Below are 10,029 nucleotides of genomic sequence, written 5' to 3'. Positions count from 1 at the left end.
AGTCTGAACCGGTCGGTCAGGAGCTTTCCCGTCTCAGCACGGGTGACGTCATCTCCATCTCCCCCTCCCCCTGCTCCCTGCCCCCCACGACTGGCAGATGAGATGATCCTCGAAGAACCCCCCTGCCCTTCTCCCTGAGGGAAGGTGACCTGGCCTGAAACAATCCTATCTCTTCTTTCAGTAATGATTTCCTTTTCCCACCCTCCTTCCTACAAAAACCTTTACTTCTGTACAGCTCTCGGGAGCAGGTCTTTGTTTGCTAGACAGGATGCTGCTGTTCACCTTAAAAAGCCAAGTTGATCTTTTACTCAGTTGAATTTGTTTGACAGCATACAGGGATGAATAAAGTTTGGTCCTTGCCCTTCAGGAACAATATCCATAACAACTCTTTAATCCGATGAACAGATTTCAAACACATCAGTTTGCCCCTAAATGGACGGCAATCAAATATGCATCTAATCTGTGCTCTCAGAGGCATCTGCTCCCCTCTCCTAAACCGCACCAGTTAAATGGACATAATTTCATATCCTTGGCCCATATTGTTCTACATAACAATTTTTTTTCCTAATGACCTAATTGCTTTTTAATAGATGAGTCTTTAAGCCATCAGAACTGTTATTAAATGGCAGTTGAGATTTGTATTATTTAGGAATTAGGCATGGCTGCTGGCTACTTACCTCTTAGTTACCCTGCAGTCTGGCTTGGCCTCAGTCTCTCCATTGGAACTCTTCTCACTGAGACCATCACCTCCTTGATACTAAACCAAATTGATCCTCCTGGACCTCTCAACAACACTAAAAATATTTTCTTCCTTTTCCCATGCCCCCCCTTTTTCCTTCTAGGTCTCTAAGCCCCTCTTTCTCAGAATTTATGAGGTGTATTGTTCATTTTTTGGCGTTTCTTGTTTTTTGTCCATTTGTAAGGGCCTATTTAGCCATAGCAGCTTCACCTTGGCTTAACAGCCATTTTGTTGTTTATGCAGTAAAACTTAAACTGACCACCCCCCCCAGGGGAACTGATAATAGAGCCCAAATACAAGGGTGGGTCAGGTCAGGTGGAGAAAACAGAGCCTGAATGCAGGGATGAGTCGGATCAGGTGGAGTCATCCAATCAGTGGAGTACTCATATTGTCTCCCTAAATGGGAGATATTTAGGCACCCCCTACCAAGGAGTGTGGGCCCTGCCTTTTGGGCATCAATTCTGACCAAGGAGCTAGGCTAATTCAAATAGCTACTATGGGGTGAATTGTAATTCAATTGGCCACCCATGTGTGACCAAGCATGACTGTGCAGCTTTCTCTGTGTGTTGCAATCTCATTGGCCACCTGTGTGTGGCCAGGTTCAACCACATGGCCTTTGCTCTATAAAAGTTAGTCTGTGAGGCTGGGAGGGGTCACCCTCTCTGAGGCAGCCCTGAACGGTCAGTTTGATTCTCGATGCTGGGCACGAAATAAAACTTTGCTTGACTTTCGCTTTGTATCAGTCTCATTCCTTTGATTTACGGACCTGACACCTTCAATGTTGTAGCTTAGGGTTTTGACCTGGTTGCTAGCTGAGACGTCTCCTCGGGCGCTCCTGGTCACTCCAATGGCTTCACATACAGCTACAGACCCAGCTGCCGTCGCTTCTCCATTTGGGTGTCCCACAGCACCCACTTGGGTGTCATACCTACCACACCCTAATATCTTCCCCTGAACCTGCTGCCCCTCAGTGGATGGTATCATCGTCTACCCAGTCACCCAAGCCAGGGTCCCTGGTACCATCTTTGACTTTTGCCTCTCCTTCTATTCCAACATCCACTCACCCCATCTTGACAGCTCTATTAAATAGCCTTCGAAACTCTCCATCCACTTCTCTCCATTCCCTTGGCCCCTACCATGTCTTGTCTGGATGACTGCAACAGTAACCAAACAGGCTTCTCTGTGGCTACCCTCCCAGGCCACTTGTAAACCACAGATCTGGTCACATCACCCTCCTACCCGTAGCACCGCAATAGCTCCCCAGGGCTGGGCAACCCCCACAGGGCCCCGAGGCTCTTCCTCTCCAAGCTCATCACTTACCATTGCCCCTCCAGGCACATGGCCCTTCAGTACCCTGGGCTTATGTAGCCAACCTTCTTTCCTCTGACACTGCCTTCTTACTCTCAGTTCTCAGCAGATCCTCATCAATGACCTGGCACTGGATGCTGGATCCCTACTCCACACCCCCAGTCCCCTGCACCCTGCGAACACCTGTTGCTTTGCTCCAGATCTCCCATCCCAGTTTGGTCACTCTTCCTTATGGCATCCTTTACCGGCTTATCCCCACAGCCTCGCAAGGTGGCGCTGTTGCACCCCAGCGCCCAGCAATGGAGGCCCTCTTGTAAATGTTTGGAAGGAATGGACAAATCCATCCCAGCTGAGGACCCAGGTAAATAATAGCCCACTATTTAAGTGAAGTCCCCCACTCCAGCTTTTCTTCTGGCCAGTTTCTTCTTCCTCACCTCTATCCATACTAAAGCTTATTTTCTTAGGGGAAAAAAGGTAAAAACAAACAAAAAAACAGGCATCTCACACCTAACACGTTTTTTTTTTTTTTAATGATTTTATTTATTTGACAGAGATCACAAGTAGGCAGAGAGGCGGGCAGAGACAGAGGGGGAAGCAGGCTCCCCACTGAGCAGAAGCCCGACGTGGGGCTCGGTCCCAGAACCCTGAGATCATGACCCAAGCCGAAGGCAGAGGCTCCAACCCACTGAGCCACCCAGGCGCCCCCACCTAACACATTCTTATCTCTACCCCCAAAGGGTTCCCCATAGCCAGTAAAAGATTTGCACTTTCCCTTAGAGATCCACACCAGGGATAACGGTAGTAGACAGAGAGGTAGTAGAATGGAGTTTTCTACTAAAGTCAAGTTATGGAGTATAATTTAGGTCCAGTAAAATCTACTCTTTTCAGTTGTGCAGTGTATGTTATGTATTTGACAAACACAGCACCCTGTAGCCATCGTCACTGTCAGGTGTGTAATACCCCCAACACTTCAAAGCCTTCTTTGTGCTACCCCTTTGTGGTCATCACCTTCCTATACCCCCAGCCCTCAGCAACCACTTTCCTGACTTCCTCCTTTAGAGTTTCCTCTTTTTCAGAAGGCCTCTTCTCTAGCTGGGCAAAATGCTTTGGAGATTCACACATGCATTGCACGTATCAGCAACATGTTCCCTTTTTACTGCTGAGTAGTAATCCCTTGTATGAACGCATGACAGTTTATCCATCCACCAGCTGATGGACAATTAGGCTCTTCCTACTCTTTGGCAATTACGGTCTAATTATCTGCATAGAGGTCTTTAAGAAGATAGGGATTTTCATTTCTCTTGGTGGGATGGTTGGGTTCATCATAAGTGTCAGTTTGACTTTATAAGAAACTGCTAAACTGGACTGAGAGGGTCCTATGCAAAACACAGGGGAGAGGCTAACACTTCAGCTGATGGGAACCATAATTAACTCAAATACCTAGCTACGCGAGTCCAGCTGTGGGAACCATATAACTACTAGTGACCAGATACTGCCACAGCCTAGAGTGTTTGAGGGAGGGTGGTACAATGAAGACAGGACGCCTATGGCCCTCCCAACACACAACACTGGGACACTCTCTTCCAGGCCCAGCTGTTGACTCCCATCAGCTGTGGCAGCATCATCTCACATCCACTGGCCCTGGGACTCTCCCCAGGCCTGAAAATGAATGACTGGATGTTAATGTTTTACAGACTCAAAAGACAATAAAATCAGCAAGCTTAGTTTGGGGGGGTAGCATGGGAGGCTTGTAAAATTGATACAAAAAGAAACAAATGATCTAAACCATATTTCAAATGAATAACATACACATAAATGGGCCATAACTAACCCAAGTAATTTAGACTATTGAGACCATATGCCCTCAGGCTCAAGACAAAAAGAACCTGAAACATATATCGAATTCTAATTAGTAAGCCTTTTTGCAGACATGGGTTGGTAATTCTGAAATGACATGCTGTACATTCTAAGACTGAGGAAATAATACATTGCGATAAGAAGAGCCATGTTTCTCACTGTTGGAGAAGAGAGTTATAGAAATTGCCAAAGGGGGAAGGATGAAAAGTACTTGACAAGTCTCTTTTTCATTAAGATTTTATTTTTAAGTAATCTATACTCTCAACATGGGGCACAAACCTACAACCCTGACATCAAGAACTGTGCTCTATCAACTGAGCCAGTCAGACACCCCAATACCTGGGAATTCTTCATACTATTTGGGAACATTTTTCCAAATGTGGGGGAAAAAAAAAGAATGGTTGGAATAGACCAGTGTTTTTTAAACTCCCTTATATTAAAAATCACTTGGGGCTTTTGTTTAAAATTTAAAACTCAAGAACTACTTTTCCCGCCCAAGGTTTTCTGCATCTGTCCATCCGGGCCTGAAAATGTGCATTTTCCAACATCAAACACATTTTCGAGAGGCTGGATTAAATTATCTTTGAGGTTTCTTGTTCCACGCTCTACAGGAGGCCAGAATTAAGCCAATTTTAGAAATCTGTTGCCCTGAGTGAAAAGAATGGGTGTGGCAACTCTTTGTCTGAAATACATCTATTGCAGAGTCGAAGCATTCATACAAATACCAAGAGGCCAGAGGAAAACCTCTTGCACAATCTCCCGGGGAGAACATCCAGGAGAAATTCCAGAATTGTTCAAGTCAAGTGACCCATACATTTTCTAGAGTTAATATGTTTCAGGGTTGTTTCAGGGATGAGTGGCTTGATTTCCATACTTCCGACAGGACAAGTGCCTCCTGGACTTGGGGCCTTTGCATATATGCCACATCAACCCAAAACACCAGCCTCACAACGTGCTGGCAAAGTGGGACCCTTTTACCCACTGAAGCCCTCCTCAGCTGTCAGCTTCTCAGAGTGGCCATCCGATCTCCTCTGCCCTGTGCCTCCCACCTCCATTTCTCCACCAGGCTTATTCCCTTTAGCGTACTCCCCACTATCTGACCTCATCCCTTTTCCCACTGACCATCAGCACATTCCTCCATGCAAGTGAGTTGGGTTTTCCTCACTTCTCTTATGCCCAGCCCCTAAAGCATCATTCATTCTATATGTATCAGGACAAAAGAAATAGCCACAGAATGATTTAACAACGCACAGATGTGTAGCAATCTTTTTCTTACGACAAACACGTTTGCCGTGTGATAGGTGAAACATAACCAAATCAAGGGGGAAATAGGACTTTATTATAACAAATAAATTTTATTTTCTTTCTCCCACACAATTTAAGAAAACTAGACATTGCTGTAAGTTGGAAGAACATCTGAGTTTAGAAATGGGTCTTTGCCTTTCTGTCCATGATGGACTGTTGGCTAGAAAATCAGAGGCTGGCATTCAACTAATAGTTATAGAGCATCATCACACAGTGTTAATAGGTGTTTCATATAGTGAAACATATAGTTTGGCCATGGCCAAGAGAAATTTGGGACACAATAGAGCCACACAAAGGGTTTATCCAACACATGTGACCGTCCTGTTCTCCAACTTGCCTTCCCTAGAACTTCTCAAGTGAGCTGGGTTCCACAATAAGCACTTTGAGAAAAAATGCAGAAAACCAAATATTTAGACCACTTTGTACTCAAATGATTTCTAAAACTCCCACTTCTCATTCAAATCCACAGTGACAAATTCGCTTCTCTCTAAAAAGTGAGCAATGGAAAGTGAAACCCTTAAGATGAAGGTGAAACTCTTAAGGTAAAGGTGAAGCTGACGACGTGGCCTCATTCACACACATTCAGGTTTTATCGCAACTGTGGCGTCTGGGAAGTTTGGGGGTAGTGTTTCTCAGCAGGGGGAGGAAGAACAGGGACATCCTACTGTGAGTCTGTCACCCCTTTTGAGGCAGTACCATGGCGAGAAGTCACCACCAGTGGAAGTATGGTGTGTCTCAGGGGCGAATTGAGACACTCAAAAAACTCAAGAAGAGGACCACTGAGAGGCGATACACAAAAAGACATCTTCCCAGTGAGGTCTTCAGCTCACCCAATGCCAGAATTTTTTACTTTCTGGGATGGCTCAAGCAAAACTCTAGCCCCAGTACTTTTTTTTTTTTTTAATTTTATTTATTTATTTGACAGACACAGATCACAAGTAGGCGGAGAGGCAGGCAGAGAGTGGGGGGGAAGCAGGCTCCCTGTTGAGCAGAGAGCCCAATGCGGGGCTCAATCCAAGGACCCTGGGATCATGACCTGGGCCAAAGGCAGAAGTTTTAACCCACTGAGCCACCCAGGTCCCCCTAGCCCCAGTACTCTTAATACCTAAGGGTAATTAATATATGTGAACCCACTTCCCACATCTAGAAGCTTCCAAATCAGTATATTGGAAACTGTTCTCAAATTTTAACTTGTAACACTGTCCAAAAGTATACCATGGGACTAAGTTTACCAAACATCTAAAATCATTATGAATCACGGCACCTATTTTGTGGATCTAACATTTCTTTTTCCATTGTGAAGTATGGTGAAAAATCCACGTAACCCAAAATTAAATAATTTAAATGTCCTTCAAATGAGTCACCTATTGTCTTTCAACTATTTCTGAGCTAAACAAAAAACATTATTTTACTCTCTCTAAATAAGATATATTAAAAAGCTTCATGTCTTTGGCATTACTAGAATACGGTATTTAAACTTTGTACTTCTCAGCATAAAATTGCAGTCACAGCAAGATGAAAAGGGAGCCCACAGACCCTGCTGGGGTAAAATTCCACTAACAATGTCAGATTGTGGCCAAAAACTAAATTTTGTCATGCAGCTGGCAATTAATGTACCAAAAATTTACCAGCCCATATATTTTTATCAGTCTACCTTCCCCAGAGGAAGTAAACAGATAATAAAACTAATGAAATCACATTTCTTGACCACTCTCATCCAATATAAATTTTTACTTGTCCTTAGTGGATTGGACAATGAACTATTCACAAGGCCATTTCAGTTTCTGGGCCCGTTAACCATAGAGGAGTATTCTAAGATACGGGGGTGTTCCTAAGTCAGCAAAGTAGATCCTGCTTTGTGATGGACAGCCCCTTAAGTCATTAGCAAGTGCAGACCAGGGGTTGATGGGCCTCTGTTAAAAACTGGTTTGCATCAGCATTTCTGTATTCTCCAAAAACACAATGAAATACTAAAATTTAACTCTCGATGCAAAAGATGAGAAATTTCTCAGTCTCATGCAGAGTAGAAAACAAGGGGCTACATCCTTAGGCAGTAGGTCAATGAAAACTGGGTCAATCACAGCAAGCTGATAGGCCCAATGCCTTCTGGAATTCATGAGGAAAGCATCTCTTCAAGTTTGGCCTGGGGCGCTTCTGCCATTAGAATCACCTGGGGACTTACCCAGATTTAGGGCAAATCTCCTCTAAAAGACCTACATTTTAAACGATAAATGCAGAATCTCCTGGAAATCTGCATGTCACAAACCCACCAAGTGTTTCTGATTCACCATAAAGTTTGACAATCACTACAGTTGACCAACGCAATAACAAGGTCTTAGCTTCTCCTGCACATGAACTCTAAGATCTGCAAGGTATTTAGAAAGCTGAAGTAACATCAAATGTACAACATTCCCAAATGTTGTGATGACGTTGGTTTAAAAGGTGACAGATGAACCCAGCCAACAGAACTTAAGTCAGCCAACTCCCACACACTACACATTTGACCCCTACTACACAATACGGTGCAGCATCAAACTAGAAACATGAAAACATTAAAAAACAGAAAATGGACAGCCAGCCATGTGGGTGTTCTGATGACATGGGAATTGGCACCATAAGGTAGAACGGACTTGTGGAAAAGAGGACTCTTTTCTATTCATTCCCTTCACTAGGTGGGGAAAGGAAGAAGACCCTTCCCCAAACCAGGTCTCTCCCTTCTGGAGTGCTTCCCCTGTCCCCAAAACTCCCACAGACCCAACCTCCTGACTCAGGTTCCTTACACTGATCTTTCTGGCTCATTCTCCCGCCCTGGAGCTCTTGGGAGAGGCCATGCTATGTGGAACTCATCAACTGAAGTATGTTCCCATTTGCAAAGGGTAATACTACAAGGGTCGTGAAGCTTCATTCAAATGTTTAAAAGTCAAGCTACAAGGGCGCATGCTTCTTCCAACTGTTTAAATAGGATTGAAAAACCCATTTTAAATAAATTTAAAACTTAATGAAATATTAAGAATCTGCCCAAACAAGGACGTACTTGAACTCATTTTCCCCTTTTAAAATAATATAGAATCAGTGCACATCTAGAGAAATGTCACCAGTTCTGACAAGAACCCACTCAAAAATGCCAAGACATCAGCCACTGTGGCTATTTCAGACCTCTGGAAACTGGTTCCCTGCGGCTGGGTTAGGGTGGCTAGGATGGGCTAGCTTAAGGCTGACATCTGGCACGAACATGTTACGTTCTGAATCATGTTTCTTTTTTATGTAATTCTGGCTCGGGAATCCGATACAGAGCAGCTGAGAAATAAATTATGTTGCTGAGGCTGAAGACGAGGCACAGAAGGATGGCTCCAGCTATCTGAGGGAAAGACAGGGGCCTGGTGTGTGCCAGGAGCCATTCCTTCCTCAGAGTCTTGTCCAGAAGTATGGCTTCCATCTGCATGTGAGTGGCCAGGATCACACACACATGGAACAGCTGGTGACTGTGACCTACAGCAAACACAGAAAAGGCCACCAAGATCAGCAATGAAAAAGGAATGGACTGTTGATTCTATACTGTGGCCTGTAGACTCGACATGTTATGCTGGGTGAAGGAAGCCAGGCACAAGAGACCATGTACTGTCACATTCCGTGTATGTCAAATATCCAGAAAAGGCAAATGTGCAGACACGAGGCGGATTCGTGGCTACTTCAGACTGGGGGCAGGAATTGGGACTAACAGCACACAGGCATGAGGGATCGTACTGGGGCAATGGTCATGTTCTAAAACTCATGTATGCAGCTGGAAATATCGGAATTGTATAGTTGAAATTAGGGAATTCTTTGGTATGGAAAGTATGCCTCAATACATTTATTTTTAAAATGCAGTGTGAGGAAAAATAAAAAAGGCCATTGAGCGAAGCAAGTCCATGTTTCAAATACCTTATCCACCAGTCCTGTGTTTCCCGGTAAGGGTTCTGGTCTCACATTTTGCCAAAGTTCACCTCTGCAGGGCCAGCACTTCTCAGCTCGATTCTGACTTCGGTGCCAAAGGAGAGGCCAGCTAGACTTAGGAGGTGGCCTCCTACTGCCGGTTAATCCCACACATGACAGGGGACACTTCCTCCCCATGCCCTGCAGGACGCTGGCTAGCCAGCAGAGGGGGCAAGGGTGGGGGTGGGCAGGGATGCGCTGAGTTGGTACTGGTGAAGAAAGGAATCCATTGCCCAGGGCCGAGGACTGTGTGTGGGACAACTCTCAGAAACCAGAAGATGAGAAGACAGCACGTGTCATGGATTGACTTGTGTCTCCCTCTCCCCAGTTCTGAAGGTCAAGGTCTCAACCCCAGGTACCTCAGAATGTGATCGTATTTGGAGATAGGATCTTTTAAGAGACAATTACATTAAAATGAGGTCACTAGATTGGACCCACGGTGATTGGTGTCCTTCTAAGAAGAGGAGGTGGGGCCCTGGGCAGGCACATACAGAGAGGAAAGACCATGTGAGCGAGACCGAGAAGAGGGCCATCTGCAAGCCAGGGAGAGCAGCCTCGGGAGAGCCCAATCCTGCCCGACCTTGGTCTCAGCCTCCCGGCCTCCAAAATCGTGAGAAAATGCATTTCTGTGGTATGAGCCCCAAGATCTGTGATTCTTTGTTATGGCCATCCTAGCACCCAGATACAACACAAGAGTTCAAAAAGGATTCTTTCAGTAAAAAGAGATAATGAGGGGCGCCTGGGTGGGTCAGTGGGATAAAGCCTCTGCCTTCGGCTCAGGTCATGATCCCAGTGTCCTGGGATCGAGCCCCGCATCGGGCTCTCTGCTCAGCGGGGAGCCTGCTTCC

General features: G+C 45.2%; 1 protein-coding gene across 4 annotated transcripts in view; it reads right to left on the bottom strand.

The window, feature by feature from the left end:
* Positions 1-5,221: 5,221 nt before the first annotated feature.
* LOC131999567 (membrane progestin receptor gamma) overlaps positions 5,222-10,029 on the bottom strand; it is a 75,203-nt gene continuing 70,395 nt past the window's right edge. For all 4 annotated transcript variants that reach the window (XM_059372372.1, XM_059372371.1, XM_059372370.1 and 1 more), the window contains one exon: positions 5,222-8,698. In XM_059372372.1, coding sequence (XP_059228355.1) covers positions 8,457-8,698 — 242 coding nt within the window. In that variant the 3' untranslated portion in view covers positions 5,222-8,456. The remainder of the gene's footprint in view (positions 8,699-10,029) is intronic.

This window comes from Mustela nigripes, chromosome 13 (assembly GCF_022355385.1).
Source record: "Mustela nigripes isolate SB6536 chromosome 13, MUSNIG.SB6536, whole genome shotgun sequence".
Classification (NCBI taxonomy): Eukaryota; Metazoa; Chordata; class Mammalia; order Carnivora; family Mustelidae; genus Mustela; species Mustela nigripes.
Note: the sequence above shows the minus strand (reverse complement) of the source record. Positions and strands in the feature narration are given on the sequence as shown.